Source organism: Vombatus ursinus, unplaced genomic scaffold (assembly GCF_900497805.2).
Source record: "Vombatus ursinus unplaced genomic scaffold, bare-nosed wombat genome assembly UNPS02014818.1, whole genome shotgun sequence".
Lineage (NCBI taxonomy): Eukaryota > Metazoa > Chordata > Mammalia > Diprotodontia > Vombatidae > Vombatus > Vombatus ursinus.
This window is the reverse complement of record NW_020954596.1, coordinates 1,304,448-1,323,455: the sequence shown is the minus strand read 5'-3', so window position 1 is coordinate 1,323,455 and position 19,008 is coordinate 1,304,448. Positions and strand designations below refer to the sequence as shown.

Here is a 19,008-nt window from a genome sequence, read left to right as displayed (position 1 = left end):
GTGTGTGTGTGTGTGTGTGTGTGTGTGTGTGTGTGTGTGTGTGTGTGTGAGAGAGAGAGAGAGAGAGAGAGAGAGAGAGAGAGTTTCTGGGAGAGCGTGAGGAATGACTATGTGTATCCCTACTAATCACGCTAATAAAAATTAATTTTTTAAATGACCCTAATGTCCTACAACAATCTGGAGCCTTCTCTTGAAGGATGCAGATATGCAAAGGCCAAATTCCAGGACCTGGCAGTATTGGCTGAACTGAATGGAACCCATAACCTTTGAGCTGCTCTTTTCCTTTCTGGAGCCATCTCCAGCGAACATGATGTAGTCCTGAACCTGACAGGAAGGCAGCAGAGAAACGTGACTGGTACCTGCTCTGTGATTCCAGAGAATCTTCCTCACAGTGGGAAATCTGGCCATTGCTGGTATCCAGGATGCTTCCACTGTCAAAGGAAACACCACACCCAATAAGTTAGGTCAACAGCTCACTTGGTTCAGGACCCACACACCTGCCAAGGTCCTCAATGGGTAGCTTGTTTTCAGAGGTTGGGATATAGGTGGAAAGACCCTAAAGTCTTAAGAGCAATCCAGAGGGGAAGGTCACAGGACCCGACCTCTCACCTTGTTTCCAGGGTTTTCTGAGGCAGGGGAGGAGCTCCCAAGGTAGGGGAAGCACACCTCGGAGATACCTGCAGGGGAAACAGAAGAGTCTCAGCATCCTATCAGACACACCCGGGCACTGAGGCACACTGAACAGCCTTCTCAGTTTTCTACAGCCCAGTTTCTTTCAGACCCAATGTAAAGAAAGACAATTAGATTGGAAGTAAGGACACTTAGGCTCTAGCTTTCTGGCTTTGTAGCCATTTTAACCTCTCTGAGAAGGGCCTCAGTTTCCTCACCTGTAAAATGAGAGGACTGAAAGACAGACAACTGGGAAAACCTTAAGATCTCTAACCAGTGTTAAGACTTATTACAATACCAGTAGACCAGTGATGAAGCATACTACCATTTCCTGATCAAAAGATGATGTATGCATTGTGCAGAATGAGACATCTATTTTTTGGGGATGCGGCTAAGGTGGAAATTTGGAATGCATTGTTAATAAGATTATGCATTCCATAGGGAATAGTGGGGAAGGGAGAAGAGAGATAAAATAGATTTTTGTTCATTGAAAAATATTAAATCAAAAAAATTTTAAATAGCAGGATTGGGCTAGAAAACCTCCAGGTTCTTCTCTCCCCTGCTCTAACATTCTGTGCTCTGTGATTTTTACTCAGGCCCTGGTTTGGTGCTGCTCTGTTGATGAGTTGGAATTCCTATGACTTGAGAAATCACGACTGGCCCTCTCTCTGAACAGATCTATATAACCAGACCATAAATCTATATAACCCAACCTAACCCAGGAGGATCTATTTAATGTAAGTGAGTTGTTTAAGTTTCCAGACATCACTCTGGCTCACTTACTTAGCTTGTTACCGTTTGGCTGGGTGAGCTGAGTAGCCTTCCAAAGGCTTAACCAATTCCCTCCCCCTCTCCCAGCTCAGGCTAGGCCCTCGGGGCTGCTTTGGGCTTATCAGATACTAAAATCCAAGACCTCTAGTTTCATTGTTTCTCCTGGGGATTTGTTCACCACATTCCACTTCCGGAAAGATCCTTCCATTTCTTCTTCCCCACTGGAAAGGATTCTCTCTGAAGAGCCTGAGGGGGACCAACAGAAAGGGAATATAACTTTATCTAGGTTTGCTTTACTGTAGAGACTAGAGAAACAGCTTTTCCTTCTTTAGAATAAAAGTCAACGAAAAGAGAGTGAGAGCTGGCTGCTAATGGCCTCCCCCTCTGTTAAATTCCATTTATTCGCTGGTTTGCACTGATTTATAGACAAACAGTCTGCTCTGTTAGAATGGAAGGTCCTTGAGGGCAGGATCTGTTTTTTCTTTTTCTTTGTAGTCCTGGTGTAGCACAGTGCTTGACATATACCCTACTTGGCATTCTAATCTGGCCCCAACCCTTTGTTCAAAACCAATTTCACATTCTATTTCTTCATGGGCTCTCCATTCCAGACAAACTGACCTACATATGGTTTCCTAGTACAAGGTATTCCTCCCCCAACTTCCAAAAATAACAGTGCCATTTATTTATTTTTTTTTTAAAGGCAATTGGGGTTAAGTGACTTGCCCATGGTCACACAGCTAGTAAGTGTCAAGTGTTTGGTCTGAGGCCCGACTTGAACTCAGGTCCTCCTGACTTCAGGGCCAGTGCTCTATCCACTGTGCCACCTAGCTGTCCCAACAGTGCCATTTATATAGATTGTACTATGTGCCAGGTACTGTGCTAAGACCTTTACAAATATTATCTCATTTGATCCACACCACAATCCTGGGTAGTCTATCCTAGTATTATCCTCATTTTCCTCAACATCCTTAGTTATGGAAACTGAGGTTACGTGACTTGTCCAAGGACAGCTAGCAAGTGTCTGAGGCTGCATTTGAACTCAGGATTTCCATTGACTCCATGTCTGAAATGCCCTATTTCCTCACCTCTGCTTATAATCCTCTGTTCCATTCATGACCTGGCTAAAGTGAATGAATGAATGAATGAATGAAACATTAACTTACTAAGGGCTTCCTAGGTGCAACACATGTTGCTAAGGTCTTTGCTAAAGGTCTTTCTTCATCTCCCCAGTTAATGGGGCTTTCTTCTCCCCCAAAGAGCAGATAGGTGGTGCAGTGGACAGAGTGCCGGGCCTGGAGTCAGGATGACTCATCTTCATGAGTTCAAATCCAGCCTCAGACACTTACTGGTTGTGTGACCCTGGGCAAGTCACTTCACCCTGTTTGCCTCAGTTTCCTCATCTGTAAAATGAGCTGAAGAAGGAAACAGCAAATCACTCTGGGATCTTTGCCAAGAAAACCCCAAAGTCTTCTTCATAGGCTCTCCATTCCAGACAAATTGACCTACATATGATTTCCAAGTACAAGGTATTCTTGTCACTGAAAGTGACTCAACAACAAAATCTTCTAAAAACCCACCCCTGAAATTATTATTTACTTTGTATGTGTTTTCTATTTATTGTTCACTTGTTCTTTTTCCTCTCCTCCTTAGCCCTGCCTCAGTAGACAGTAAGCTCCTTGAGGGCAGGGATTATTTCATTTTTGTATTTGTTGCCCCAGTATCTAGCACATAGCAGACACTTAAATACATATTGATTTTAATTTTCTATTGCCACAGTGATTTCCCCAGGTTATCTGAAGAGCAGCTCTCTCTTCCACTCTAAGAGCTTTGTATATTTTCTTTTGAAGTGAAAGTTTACAGGATAGGGCCCCATCCTGGCTTTTACCCAGATCATCTCATGCCACAGAACCCTCACCCTAGCTGTCCACAATGTGGTTCACCTATGACTGCAGGAAGTCAGACCCTAATGGCACTCAGACAAAATACCTTCTCTGAAGGGCCAAAGATAGGCCCTGGAGGCATTATGATTGGGCAATGGGTCTGGTGGGTGGATGAGGAAATCAGGTCAATGTCCAAGTTAACTCTCCTCTGCCCTCAACCTGGGGCAATCTATAGACTTGATGCCAAAGGATCTGAGAACCAAGGGCTCTGGGATTGCATGATCCCTCTCCTGCTTGTCTCATCCTGGGAAAAAGCTCGTAAACCTTGGCATTTCATCAGCATCCTTAAGAACATAATGGGTGCAAAACCACCAAGAGCTTTTCCTGATATTGTAACAGGCTTTGCCCGTGGGAACCAAAAATAAAAGAGCTGTTGCATCAGTGTGTGGGCAGCATACGTGAAGATAATTACAAAAACAACTCTCATTGTCCAAGGTCTTGCAAGAGAATACAGGCTTCTATAAATGCACTTTAAGAGGCACTATGAGCCTTCAAAAGCTGTGGAGCACCTTCCAAATCAGCCATGAGATGCACAAACCCTGTTCCCCAGCTTTGATTCAGACTGATCTAATGCCTGACATAAGGTTAGTCAGTTCTTAATTAACTGATCAATTCTTGACCGACAGAAAAGATGGTGGATTGAGCTGATGGGTATCCATAGTCCTTCTAGCTCTGATATTCTCCAACTCCCATAAAATGAAATTCTAGTTTGTATTCATTTGTGGCTATTCCTTGGTACTTCCAGTTGATACAGGGCAAAAAGACATAACATGGTACAGTAAAAAGAGCACTGGGCTAAATCAAAAAGCCTAGGTTGCAATCCTACCTATGAATGATTACCACATGTGTGACCTTAAGCAATTATCCTCCCTGGGCTTGTAAAATGAGGAAGCTGGACTAAATGAGGTGTCCAACTAGAGGCGGATCTGTGTTTATTTTAGTTTGACCACACTGGACTAACTGACCCCCTGAGGTCCTTTCCAGCTCTAAACTTATGATCCTAAGCTATTCTTTGACCCACTCAGAGGTTGGGGTTTCTCAATATAGCCCTTTAGCCCAAAGATATCATCTACCATGTTTCCCCAGCTAGGCAGGTTAAGGTCTAAAAACAATTGGAAAACTACTCCCAGGCCAGTTCAAGTGTCTGACACAGAGGAAAGAGTTGTCAATAATTCTCCCAGGCCTGTTTTGCCTTCACAGGAACTCCAGGTGTGGACTGCTCTCGATGGAAGGTACACCATCACTGCTGACGTGTGGGGGAAAAACCCTGCTTCGTGACCCGTTTGCTCCCACAAGAAAGCTTGGGGAGTTCTCCCTCATCACACAAGGCAGCCTTTGAAAGGACAACTACACAGGGCAATATAATAGCTCCCAGCATGAGAGGCAGGGGGGTGTGGTGATTAGGGAGGGCACTGGGGCTTGGGAGTCCGGAAGACCTGGGTTCAAATCCTGCCTCTGACATTTACTATCTGGGTAACCCGGGGCAAGTGACTTAAATTTGCTGTGGCCTAGTTCTCCAACTTCTGTAAAATGAAGGGGTTCCTTCTAGCTGTGAATCTGCAATCCTATGAAGCAGTAGCCCTCCGATCAACTACGTTCTCATATGCACTGAAAGGACGTTTTACCCAGAAGGGAGATCATGTATTTCTGTTGGAAGTGAGTCTGAGGTTTAGTACCCCTCGCTCTTGGCATAGTGAGTACAAGGCCCTGGAGGAGAGGATTTCCTGAAAGGCAAAGAAAGTCTTTCGGGAGGAACAATGAATTTGCCTCTTCTCTTACCGTGACCTCCCAGCATGATCTCCTTTACCCTTCGGTACTGGCTCAGTAACAACGTGAGCTCCTCTATCCTGCGGTCCTGAAACAAAAAGGAAACTGAGTCAGACCCAGAAGATCCACAAGTACCAGCTGGAAGGAGGTCAAAGACAGAGAGGTCAGATTCCCACTGTGTATTATAGCAGAAAAAGGGCTGACTTTAGAGTCAAGAGGACCTGCCTTTACACCGGGGCTCCTATTTCCTACTCGTGTGACCTCAGGCAAATCAATTAACTCCTCTGGCCTCAGTTTCCTCTCTGCAAAATGAGGGGGTTAGACTAAATCAGAGGTGTCAAAAAATCTTCACATGAACCAGATTAATATTAGGGAACCAGGGAAATATTTAACAAAACTAAAAAAAGCACAACAGAACATAGATAATGTTAATATGTAGTTTTCTAAGTCAACGTGTGACCTGCGAAGAGCTTTCTATGCTAGTATCCACTTTCTAGTTAAGCGAGACACTGCTGGACTAGACAGTTTCTTAGGTCCCTTTCAGCTCAAATGCTGTGATGCTATGATTCATATGCGCCAAAATAATCATCAAAGAGACGCTTTTAGTAGCCTAAATTTGGAAACATGTGACTGGCCCAATAATAGAGGGATGGCTAAATAAATTGGTAATGGAATATCATTGCACCATAGCAACATAGGAAAACTTGTATGAAGAGATGCAGAACAAAAAAAGCAAAAACAATAGAAGAATATTCACAATGACTACGGTAATATCAATGAAAACAACACTGAGAAGTAGCTAAGATCAGATTAAATGCAATGATCAAACTTGGTCCGTGAACTGATGAAAAAAAAAAACCATACTTCCCTTGGCTGGGGAGAGATAAGGGGAGAGAACAAGAACCCGGGTGAGCAGTGTAATGTAACTGTTTTTCTTTGTTACTGGCAACAGCTCAATGATAGGGGAAAGGAAATGGTGAGGTAAACAACAAAAGAAAATATTAAACAAAACCCCCAAACCTTAAGGGTAGAACAAAACCTTTAAAATACCCTCTTGTGTCTTGGAGGGGTTTTGGAAAACCTCTGCCTGCCTCCAGGACCCAGACAATGAGTGCATGGAAGGACGTACGATATATGTAGCTGCACATTGGACCATAACAGGTGTGGAGAGTACTACACAGGAAAAAGAAGGAATTATTCCATTTTCTAGGAGTTTATGCCCTAGTTGATTGGACTTGCAAACCAAATCACAAGATTTAGGGGACAAGGGGCCTCAGAGGCCATCTAATTCAACCTCTCCCTTTTACAGAGGAGGAAACAAGGCCAGAGAGGGGAAATATTTTGCCTAAGTTTACACAGGTTTTAAACGGCAGATTCAGGACTTGGAACTCATGTCCTCTGACTCCAAATCCTGCACTTCTTTCATTTTTACTGGACTCCTTTGAAACCTTGAAGAGCTAGAAGAGACCTAAGAACTCACCAAGTCCAATCTCTACCTTAAGTAGCGACAATAGATGGTCACCTAATCTCTGTCTGTATACCTCTAGCATTAGGGTATTCATTATTTCAGAAGACAGCTCATTATATAGTTGGATGCTGCTAATGGGATAATAACTATAAAACACTTAGCACAGTGCCTGGCACACAGTAAGTGCTAAATAAATGTTAACTATCATGATCATTATTAATTGCTGGGAAGATCACCCTTGTATGCAATGTAAAATTGACCTCCCTGTAACTTGCATCGTCACCTGGGTTAAAGTTCTGGCCTCTGAAACTATGCAAATCTAATCTCCTTCTCCTCTTTCAAATCAAGCTCTTCTATTTCCCCTTAGTCTTAACCTCTTTAAACACTCCCCACATGGTATGGTTTACAGAAACTGCAGTATTCTCAGTCACCTGGACCACTCCTGCTTCTATTTGCTAATATGCCTCTTAAAATTAAGACAATGCTTGAAGTGTGGTCTAATCACTTCAGATCTTCTGGTAATATTGTTTCCTCAAATGATCTCCAAGCATCTCTTGGAAACAGAGGTCAGGTTTTTTCCCCCTCCACACACCAATATTTTACTGGTGCTGCCATATGACTTTGAGACAGATTCCAAAGAAATGAAAAAGCAAATCACACAGAGGTCAATGGAGAGGTACATGTAAGCAGGCTCTAACCAATGAGGAATCTGGAAGCACAACAGGAATAAAAGATGTTACCAGGGAAATATATAATAGGAAGATAAGATGGACTTTTGAAAGCTAGGTCAATCCGCTGGTATGCCTGGCTGTCAGGAGAAAGGCCCTTGGCTTCATTGTTAAGAGCTCATGGGAAGACTTGGACAAGAGTCACATAGGATAGTCGGGCACTGATGTGTTACAAGTTGCAATACTGAGGGAATGTTCAATCAATGAAATCACAGATTCATATAGAGATATGCTTTTTTGGGGGTATAGTTCTATTCCCCCCTCAGGAGTCAGTACCTGCTCTCTACCTCAACTTACTTTGTAGCACACTTATTTGTGTTTGTGTTGTAATTTATTCTCATTATCCTCACTCCCAAGGAGAATGTAAACTCTGAGGGCAGGAAAGGCACTGTTTTTTCTTTGTATGCTCAGTGCCTAATACAGTGGTTCACACATGGTATTTACTTAATGTTTGTTGTCATTTATTAAATTTATGGCTCATTAATCTTCCAGATCTTTTTGACATGAATGATTCTAAAATGAGTTTTCCCCCATCTTATATTTCTGTAATTGATTTTTTGAACCTAAGAGCAGGGCTGTACATTTATCTGTTTTTCCCCCAACCTTGTAAGAGGTTCTGGTCAATCAAGATAATTTAAACCTTAGATTATGTCCTCCACTGCTCCCAGCTTTTTGCCTGCTATTAACTGAATGAGCATTTTTAACTTCTTTGATGAAGTTACTGGTAAAAATGTGGAGCAGGGCAGGGCCCTGTGAAATTGTGCTAGACTCCACCCTCAAGCTGGACAAGGAGCCTCTTTGGGAGCAGTGTTTAATCAGGTGTGAAACCACTTAATAGCACTGTCAGCTTTTAAAAAGCTAGTGCAATACCTCTAGATAGAATTAAACCTAAGTTTTATTATGTGATATATGACATTTAATGAACAATTTAATTAAAATAAAGCAGGTCTCTTTCATTGCACAAATATTTAGTTTAATCCTGGGAATATAAGGCAGGAAGGAGATTTGATACCTGTAGGTCATTAGGAGCCAGCACTTTTTGCTCAATATGAGAGTAATTTACAAAGAAGGTTAGAAGCAGGGCATTCTGGGGACGAGGAAAAAACAGGCATATGGAGCCATCCTATAAAATTCGATGTCTCTGTAATGATAAAATCCCTCAAGCAAGCTCTAGGACCTCAAGGAAGCAGAGTTTGGGGTCTTTCCTTAGGATTTTGAGCCTTCTTTTAGCACTAATACTGACCACAGGGTGAGCTCTTCCCATGGAATTTCAGATGCAGCATTTTCCACTTTGGTTGGCTGCCAGGGCCTTTGGGCCATTGCTGGGAGATTTTCTTTCATGAAAACACCCAAGCTTGGGAGGCTGTAACATGAAGGTAAGATCAGGAGCCAATCTGGACCCACACAGGGTTCAAAAACATCAAGGCTTTACTGGGAGTGGAGTGGGGTTCTCATAATTAGTAGTGCTTAAAAGAAAAAAAAAACTATTATGGCATCATTAAAAAAAAAAACCTGGAAAATAGGATTATCATTTTACTTACACCTTTTTTTAATTAACATTTTCATTTATATTTTAAACTTAAAAAGTTACCTAAAAAATTCTAATGATCAAGCTTGGCTCCGAAGAAGACAGGAAAAAATTCACCTTCTTCCTTTCTTGGCAGGGGTAAAGGCTACAGATGTGGAATGTTGCATTTACTGTCAGACTCAACCAATGTTAGTTAGTTTTGCTAGAATGCTTTTTTCCCTCTCCTTTTTATCTTATTCTGGTATAAATGATGGTTCCTGGGGAGAAGGAGGAGGAGGACAGGGATATATTTGGAAAAGAAAGTGATATGAAAAACAAAAGACATCACTGAAGATTTTATGAAAATGCCTTTAAATAATAAAAATTTTAAAAAGTACCACAAGTACTTCATGTGTGAGGTATTGCTGTCTACATTCCTTTGAAGCAACTAGTTGGCACAATGGATGGAACACTGGGCCAGGAGTCAAGAAGACCTGAGTTCAAATCTGACCGTAGGCACTTACTAGCTATATGACCCTGGACAAGCCACTTAACCTCTGCCTCAGTTTCCTCAACTGAAAAATAATAATTAATAGCACCTACTTCCCAAGGTTGTTGTGAGGATCAAATGAGATATTTATAAAGCACTTAGCACAGTGACTGGCACATAGTAAGTGCTCAATAGCTCATTTTTATACAGTGATTTAAGGCTTACCAAGTGTTTTCTGTAAATTATCTTATTTGATCATAGCAACCCTGTGGAGTAAGTACTCTTATTACTCCCATTTTATAGATAATAATAATAATAAGCATTTATATAGTACTTTAAGATTTGCAAAGCACTTTGCAAACAGTATCTCATTTGATCCTTGCACCATACTGGAAAAAGAGGTACTATAATTACCTGCATTTTACAGATGTGGAAACTGAGGCTCTAAGTAGTTAAGTGACTGCTAAGTCACACAGCTAATATGCATAGGTCTTCCTGATTCTAGGTCAAGTGCTTTATCCATTGCACCACCTTGTTGCCTAGATGAACAGCTTCAGAGAGAGATAGGTAAGAGATTTGTCACACTGCTAGTAATCATGTGAAGTGAGATTTGAAATCTGGTCCTCCTGACTTAAGGTTCAGTGCTCTATCCCTGTGCTAGGCTGCTTCTCCGGTGGTGATGAGTATCCTGTATGCTTATTAGATAATCTGTAATTGGGAGAAATTGAATCAACCTTCCCTTGATAAGTGCTCTTCTCCTGACACTTTCCTAAAAATATGATGATAAATAATATAATTTACAAAGTGCTTTAAGGTTTGCAAAATACTTTACCTACATTATTTCTTTTAATAAGGTATAGTGGTAAGACACGATTCCCAATGATTCAATCAATCAAGTAAGCATTTATTAAGTGCCTACTATGAGCCAAGCATGTGCTCCCATCTAGGTAACCTTCCCATTGGATTGACCTAGAGTCTCTAGACCAACAAGATACTAACACAAGCAAAGAGAAGACGCTCCCCACATTGGCCAGGGTCTAGTGTACTCCTCTCTACAAAGGGTCATTCTATTCTTACCTTTTCTTCATTTGCAACAAGTAAGGTTTCCATTCCTATTTTTAGACGTTGAACTTCTTGATCTACAAAGAGTTGGGAGGTAAAAAGAATTTAGCTGGTACCTTGCAATTATTTCAAGCAACATCAGAGGTAATAGATAGAAAAGCAATACACGCACTCAAACATTCCCATCTCCTACTATCTCCAGTGAAAAGGCTTTCACTTTTTGTGCATATGGGTGGGAGTATTTATAGCAGGCTAATTTACTGCTTATAAGATTTATTTATTGGAAAGAACAAAAAAAAAAACTGGATGTTGTGACTAAATTTCGTCATGAAAAAGGGGAGGAAATTCACTTCCTTCACAGAGTTGGGGGGCTGGGGAAATGGCATAGCATACACTGCTACACTCGGCTGATTTGTTGGTTACTTTTGTGGAACAGCTTCTCTTTGGCTCTCTTTTATTGTTTGTTACGTGCAAAAGGGAGAAGGGTGGAGTAAGTTTGGAAATGAAACAGAAAGACATCAATGCAAATTTTAAAATAAATAGGCAAAAAGAATGGTGTGTTTATGTATGGCTCCATTTGTATGTTTCATATTATGGCCATCTCCTCTGAAAAGTTTATGGGTAAGAAGAAAATTCCATTTACTTAGAAGTGAAACTGATAGATTTAGGCTTTCTCAGCTAATACATCCTGCAAGAATTTTAGTCTTTTTTTTTGTTTTTTACAATTTAAGCCCACTTTTTAGGATTCCTAAAAACAAACAAACAAAAACAAAAAAACCTCTGTTGTCAAAGTATACTCTTGGGGAAAATAAGACATTGTTGAGTACTTGCTTTAAGAGACCATGGCATAGTCACAACTGACTTCTAAGCTTATAAACCTATTTTTTTAAAAAAAATACCAGACTATGTCTGCCATAGTCAAGGGACAACCAGCCACTTTTGAAGAAAGACAAGCATACATTTCATTCTAAAACCAGTTGGCTTCCCAAAGAAATCACAGTTATGGCCTCCCAGTTTTTTGTGTAGGATCTATGTATTCTCTCCTACAGTAAACTGGGCAAACACATGTATTTGCTCAGATAAGTATATCTGTGGATAGCCAAAGATCTAGATGGAAGAGAAGATTAAAGGCCAAAGCAAACACTGGAGGGGATAATAAGCAATCATCAAATCTGACAAGACCTGTCAGGAGCCAGATGTCCCAAATCAGAAGGTCCAAAGTGAAACCCATCTGAAAACAGGGTGTAGCAATCCATCAAGTAAAAATTTGACAAGAGAAAAGAGATGTTAATCTATCCTGGGAGGCAGAAGACCTGGGGTGATAGGCACACCATCTACCAAGGCTCACTCTCTTATCCCCTCGACATGGGTTAGGCCACTCTCCTTCAAGGGGGGCTCAGCTTGATGAAGATTCCTGATATTTTCTTTTGTACTGACTTGATTTACTGGTCACCTAATGGCATAAAAAGGCCCACCCAGGTAGAGTCAGGCCCCTTCAGATTTGGCAGATGTCCTAAGGCCATGAGTCATATGGCTGACCAAATGAATTTCCACATAGAGAAAAGAAGGGGGAGTTATCTATCCGAGAAATTCTGGAGTATCTTTGTTAAGTATCCTTTCTATGCTAAGGCTAACCTTTTGCTAACTGATAAATGACCTACAAAAGTTTCATTTTTCTCCAATATCAAACCTGAACTATCTGTCACTAAACCCATCTTTAACTCTTGGAGTCTTTAAGCTCCCCTTAAAACTCAAAAAATCTACGACTCAATGGCCTTAGATTAAGGTTTCCCATGTTTGACTTGAACTCCCATGACCAGGGATGACAGAACAATAAGTCTTTAATGTAAAGAAGTATTGAGATCATTTAGAAACCACGGGGCCAAAAGTGAGGCTGAGTCAAGACTGAGGTCTCTGCTAAAGAGCTCTGCTCCCCTGGGTTCATCTTCTCCTGCATCCAGTGTTCTTTCCATTGTATCACCAGGCACCCACAAAGAACCCTGACTTTAAAAGTCCTCAGACACAGTCACCCTCTCATGAAAAAAAAATCATTATTATAAAAATCATCATTGTAAAAAATCAGAACATGAAAAGAAACCTGCAGACATGACATTAGATTTTACATAAAAGCAGAATTTTAAAAAAAATCAGACTAATCTGATTCTTCTCTAGACATATTGGATGGGGTTGGGGAGAGGGACTGGAGGTCTATCATAATTTAGTGTAATTATTGCAAAGGTAATTCTTACAAGAAAAATGGTTTTAGTTAGCATGGCCCATGTACCATGCATGTGGCCCAAGTCCCACCCAAGCTCAGACAGAAAGACAGCAAAGCATAGCATGGCATCTCAGCCAGTTGGAAAGAAAGGCAAATGCTGGAAGATATGCTTCTCTTTCACTGCTTGACCTTAAAAGGAATCCTGCCAAGGAAATGCTCCACAAGGAAAAGCTACATTTAACGATCCCTGCTCTCTTCTAACACCAGGGCCTGTTTGTTGTATGTCCTTGTCCAATGTCATCATGGAGGAAAAAACTGAAGCAAGAGGAGTCAACAGTGTGACATCCCAGACTTCAGATACAGGTGATGGTAGGTAGGGATCAATGGAATATAGACAATGCGCCTGCCTGGTTCATACAGCGAATGAAGCAAGGGAGGTGATGGATAGGCCCTCTGCCCTGGTCAGACCAGGCTTGGGTTCTGTCCTGGGTGCCACACTTGAGAAAAGATGTAGATAAGGTGGAAAATATTAGGGTTGCTGGGACAGGAAACCATGCCACATGAATACAGAAGAAACCAGGGTTATGTAGCTTGGAGGAGAGAAGACGTAGGAGGGGCATGATAGCTGTTTTCAGTATGGGGCTGTTTCTATTTGGTCCAGAAGGCAGAACAACAAATAATAGGATACTGTTGACAGATTTTAGCTTGATATGAGGGACTTGCTAATCACCAGAGTGGAACAGGCTGCCTCGTGCTACTCGTCTCCTTATAAAAAGGTGACACACTCAGAAGACAAATTGAGAAATACATATATTTTTGGACATGGCCAATGTGGGAATTTGTTTTGCTTGACCATATATGTTTGTAACAGGGGTTTTGTTTTTCTTGCTTTTTGCAGAGGGAGGGCTAGGGAGGTGGGAGAGTGAAATGTGCATCTGAAAATGATATATTTTTAAAAAAATTTAAAAAGGAAGGTAGTGAGTTCCTCATCTTGGCAGGACTTCAAGTACAGGCTAGATGAGCACATTTTGGAGGATGTTACAGATGGAGTTCCTATCAGCTAATGGATCAGACTCGGGGTTCTTGACCTAGAGTCTGTCCAGTTGTTTTTAAAAAAAAGTATTTCAATAACTATATTTCAGTATAATTGGTTTCCTTTGGAATCCTAAGTATTTTATTTTATGCATTTAAAAAAACATAATTCTGAGAGGGGGGTCCCCATAAGCTTCATTAGACTATCATAGGGGTCTATGGCATAAAAGGTCTAAGAACCCCTGGATTAGAAAAATGGTATTTATTCTGCTCTAGTATTTTAAAAATAATACTCTGAAGACAAAATACACAAATAAAAATTAAAAAAAAAAAAAAAGGAGCATTGAGGCTAAAAACCTTGACAGTTTCCTTTAAAATGTCCAGCAGAGTGATTTTTCTGGCTGTGATTCCACACCACGGTGAATTTCTAAGGTGATTTGCGTGATGGAGGGTTTAGGACCCTCCTGGTCTCAACTTATCTGTTGCAAGCAATGACATATAGGCCTGTATTGAGGCAAGACAATGGAACAATCATGTGAGACCAGGCAGTTGCATTCACTGTCTGTGCAGAGCATTTTAGATATAATTGGTGGGGAAAGGATCAAAAGCATGATGTTGGAAGAGAATCTCGAGGCTTACATTTTTCCTTTAGCCTTCTCTTACAAACTCCCTCTAGGATGGGAAACCAGGAGGAAAAAGCACAGATTAGACATGCCCTTTAGACATTAACCAACAGAACCAACCCATCTCAAAAGGACTGACGCTGGGCATTCCCTACATTGAAAACATACTATTTAGCAAACACACCTTTTCCCTTTCCTAGTCAGCGTACAGGAGCCCTGAACTGTTTTAAGGGTACCTACATTCTGGGATACTTGTGTACTTATGGTATAGATTAGCAAGATGGTAAAGTGGATAGAGTGCTGGGCCTGGAGTCAGGAAGACATGTTCAAATCTGGCCTCAGACATTTATTAGCTATTTGTCATTTAACTGCAGTTTGCCTCAGTTTCCTCAACCGTAAAATGTATTTAATAATAGCAGCTCCCAGAGATAATATTTGTCTAGCACTTAGTACAGAACCTGGCAAATAGCAGACACCATGTAAATAAAAGTTTGTTCTCTTCCCCCTTAGAAGAAAGAAGATTTGTAGGATCATGGATTTAGAGCTGGAAGGACCGTAAGGGCCCCTCATTTTACAGATCCAGGGGCCCAAAGCTAGGCAGTCGGTATACCTGCAGTGGGATGTGAGTCTCCAGCCCTTCCTGACTTCAAGTCCGGTGCCCCAGGCACTATACCATTTCCTATGGCAGAGTTTTAGGCCTGATCCTTATGGCCTCCTAGGCCTGGCTGAAAGAGAAGGTGGGTAGCAACTTCTTCCTGGCAGATCCCTTGTGTTTCTTAGGAAGCAGGCACAAAGAGATAAAATTCTCCCTTGATCTAGGAAGACAGAGTTGTCCCTGGAGCCCTCCTTTGCAAACTTTGGGGGAATTTAGGGTGATCACTGATAATATTGTTGTTTATAAAATGACAATTTGTTTTTGGCTTGGTCCTGTGATTTCTCTGTACCTTACATTCTTTTTTTTTGGGGGGCGAGGTGATTGGGGTTAAGTGACTTGCCCAGTCACACAGCTAGGAAATATTATGTGTCTGAGGCCGGATTTGAACTCAGGTCCTCCTGACTCTTGGGCTGGTGCCCTCTAGTCGCCCTTTGTACCTTAAAATCTTAGAGTTGCCTAGAGCACTAAAGGGTTAAGTGATTTGCCCAGGGACACACCCCAGTCTGTGTTAAGGCAAGATTTTCAACCAGATTGTCCTTACCCTGAGGCTGGCCCTATCCACTATGTTACACTGCCTTTTCACAGAATGACATATAGAATATTATTTCCATTTACATAGGCCTGCACAGAAATACCAAAGACTGCCTGACTTATCCACTTCTCTTAAACCAGTGGTTCTCAAAGTGGAGTCTGGGAATCTCTGGGGGTCCCCAGGATTCTTTCACGGGGTCTGAGAGGCCAAAACTATTTTCATAAAAAACACTAAGACATTTAAATTTCTACTATTGCAAGTGTAATGACAGATATAACCAATATGTGTTTTTACAGCTCTTCAGTAGGAATCATTTTAAGAGTGTAAAAGGATCCTTAGACGAAAAAGTTTTAAACCATCTAGTTTTCTCCCAAAGAATGATATAAATTGGTGGTCAAAGGAAAGGAAGACAAAAATTGTCTTTCCACGTCTCGGGCACAAGGTGGCGCATGGGGCAAAGCCATAGACAAATACCTTTATTCTCCTATTTTTTCTGAGCTTAATTTCTCTCTTAATTTGAAAGGAAAACTGAGCTTCCTGGCACTGCCCAGAGGTCCTCAATGCTTCTAAAACCGCAGGAGAGGCAAGAGCCAGGGGTGGCTTGGGAGTCAGTCAAAAGGCTGCACCTGAGGACCTAGAAGGCCACATGTGGCCATGAGGCCACAGGATCCCCACCCCTGCTCTGGAGGACCAGACAGACATTCATCCCACCTATAAGCCCATGCACTTGACCTTGGGTGTCCTGTGACCAGAAGATAGCATTAGGGAGAGATATGTCAGGCAGCAGCCCAGGGCACAACATGTAGAAGGTGTAATGAGGGACACCTTAAAATATTATTTTTTTCTAAGAGTAGATCTCTCTGATGCCAGAAAATTCTGCTGTCTATGGCCAACAGGTGTTCATTTTGTGATAAGTCAAGCAGCATGTAAAACAAGGAAGGGGTCCAGGCTTCTTGTGGTGGGAAGGGGAGTGAGGGACACCAGAGGTGGGGCTGGTAGGTGGGTGAGGCAATTTTCAAACACTGTATGGTCTTTTTCTAGAGTTCACCTTGGAAACCATTCCATTTGCTTCCCTTCCGACATTTTCTCTAAGGGGCTGGTAGGTGAGGGGAAGCCTGCCTTTGATAGAGGGCACCAGGATGCCCATCCTGCCCGTGGGGGCGGTTCCTATCTCACCTTCAATGGGGTAACAGGCAGGATGCCACAACATCACGGCTCTGTGAGCATCACCACCTTTTTACCTCTTTCTGTGCTTTCCGCGCAGGCCACGGTCCTGGAGAGCTGGCTGTGGAGGCGTTCCATTTCTGCATCCTTCAATGCCAACCGCTCTTGCAGCTGGGCGATCTCAGCCTGGAAGAGCCAAGGGCATCATTCAGATGAGTGAGTGCTCTTGTCAGAGGCCAGAAACAAAGTGAGCCCAGACTGAGAATGTGACCCCCATGAGGCAGGGGGAGAGTGATGATTCAGCTTTCATTATCCACTGACTGCCTGCTTGGCCTGGGATGTGAATGTCCCCGAGTGACCCAAGCAAAAGCTACTAGGGAATGGTTCAAACGGTCTCTGAAACTGTGCCTCAGTTAACAGGCTCAATGCCTTACTGTCTGCTTCAGTCATTGCCATGCGGACCAGCGCTCTGACCTTCTGTGTCCAGCTGTGGGGCCCAGGGCTCCAACATACTCCCATCTCAACCCTTAAGGACCAATTCCACTTTTGCTAAAGGTAGAAGGAAGAGATGCTTTCCTTTCGGGCGGCAAGAAGGCTGCCATGGACATAGACGTTATGGTGTACTCATTGCATTATGAGGCTTAAGACCTGGTTTTGAGCTCCAGTTTTGCTGGATGCTAGCTGTATGATCAGGGGAAAGCCAGTTAGTTAGTTAGTTAGCTAGATAAACCTTGGTTTATCTAAAAACTAGGAATAATAATCCCTGCACTATTTAAAGCCCCTAGTGTACAATTAAGGCTCTCCACTGGTGCACAGACTCTCTGTAATACACAGTCATGAAGAGCTGTTTGGGGGCACCGAGAGGTGCCCAATGTCACATGCCTAGTCGAGGCAGGACTTCACCCAGGTTTTCTTGACACCAGGACCAGCTTTCTAGCCACCGTATGACACTGTTTCACATCCTTTCTATTAATAATTGGTAAAATTCTAAAGAAGAAAACGACACGTTCTATCAGTAACTATCACGGTGTTTGTTGGGTGGTCTTGCTTAACTATTTTTTGAGAAATGTATTTTATTCCACTGATTTACTTTTCTGGTTTTTTAACCACTGCTGAATGGTTTTGGTAACTCCTGCTTCCCTGGCCCTCCTGCCTCCTGCCACCAGGAGTCTCAAGTTAGCACACCAGCCTTCTCTTGTGTGGGTTAATACTGGCACCACTAATGTTGGTTTACTGCTTTTAGTATCACTAGCCTTTTTCATGAAAACCTCCACAGAAGCCACGATAGACTTGGGATGGTCAGGGTCCCTTTAAAGAGCAAGTAATACTCTGCCAAGAAGAGCTAAATAATATATTCTTTTTTTGTTGTTGTTGTGGTTTTTTTTTTTAAGGCAATTGAGGTTAAGCGACTTGCCAAGGTCACGCAGCTAGTGTCAAGTGTTTGGTGTAAGGCTGGATTTGAACTCAGGTCCTCCTGACTTCAGGGCCGGTGCTCTATCCACTGCGCCACCTAGCTGCCCCAGAGCTAAATGTATTCTTTAATTTAGTGGGATAACTAAACGATCCATTATTTCATCAGTGAAGGTGATCCCCGCACCTGGCCTGAGCAGGGAGTTCCTGTGCCCTTCTCCACTCCCCCACAACGTTATCACCTCATGGCCAATGCCCTGGTGATGAGATTCTCTGAGGCCTGATGATTCTGACAAAACCCCAGCCCACCAATAGGGTGATACTCAAGGCCTTTCTGGCCTGCTGGGACCTGTTAGACCTTGTTTTCTGAGCGCAGCATTCAGGAATGGCGGCAGAAGGGAGGGCTTCAGGGGAAGACTTTAGGAAAATGTTCACTGGTTAAAATAACTTAATTATTTTGAAGATGGCTTATTCTTAATCTGTGTATCTCCCGTCCCTTGCACAGGACCTGACACATCGGAGTACCTTAATGAATTTGCACTGTTGCACCTGGCTCCAAAGAAGAGCTCTGAGGATGCATCTCATCTTACTTCTTTGCAGAGGTTGGGGGTTATGGATGTAGATGCTTGTTTCCCTTCATCTCCCTTTAAATTAATTTATGGAATTCTCTGGCAAGGGCAGGAGGGAGAAAGCAGTAGGGGCGAAATGACAGAAGTATTTACACCTCTGATATTTTTCTGGGGGGAAGGCAATCAGGGTTAAGTGACTTGCTCAGGGTCACACAGCTGTTAAGTGTCTAAGGTCACATTTGAACTCGGGGCCTGCTGACTCCAGGGCCAGCTTTCTATCCACTGTGCCCCCAGCTGCCCCCACTTTCAGTATTAATGGAAAGGCCTAACCCCCACTTCTGTTGCCATTTCTATTTATGCAGGATATCCATACCTGTGCCCTAGGACGCAGTCAGAGCCTTTG

The 19,008-nt window shown here is 42.4% G+C and overlaps 1 protein-coding gene across 13 annotated transcripts in view; it reads right to left on the bottom strand.

Moving 5' to 3' along the window:
• The window catches only part of LOC114023465 (liprin-beta-2-like), a 198,018-nt gene that overhangs the window by 20,787 nt on the left and 158,223 nt on the right, over window positions 1-19,008 (bottom strand). For 10 of the 13 annotated variants that reach the window (XM_027836096.1, XM_027836100.1, XM_027836103.1 and 7 more), the window contains 7 exons: window positions 16,704-16,812; window positions 14,292-14,324; window positions 10,418-10,479; window positions 5,160-5,235; window positions 1,583-1,686; window positions 610-677; window positions 360-431 (listed from right to left, as the gene is read on the bottom strand). In XM_027836096.1, coding sequence (XP_027691897.1) covers window positions 360-431; window positions 610-677; window positions 1,583-1,686; window positions 5,160-5,235; window positions 10,418-10,479; window positions 14,292-14,324; window positions 16,704-16,812 — 524 coding nt within the window. The remainder of the gene's footprint in view (window positions 1-359; window positions 432-609; window positions 678-1,582; window positions 1,687-5,159; window positions 5,236-10,417; window positions 10,480-14,291; window positions 14,325-16,703; window positions 16,813-19,008) is intronic. The other 3 variants (XM_027836099.1, XM_027836101.1, XM_027836107.1) reach the window with 1 other exon arrangement.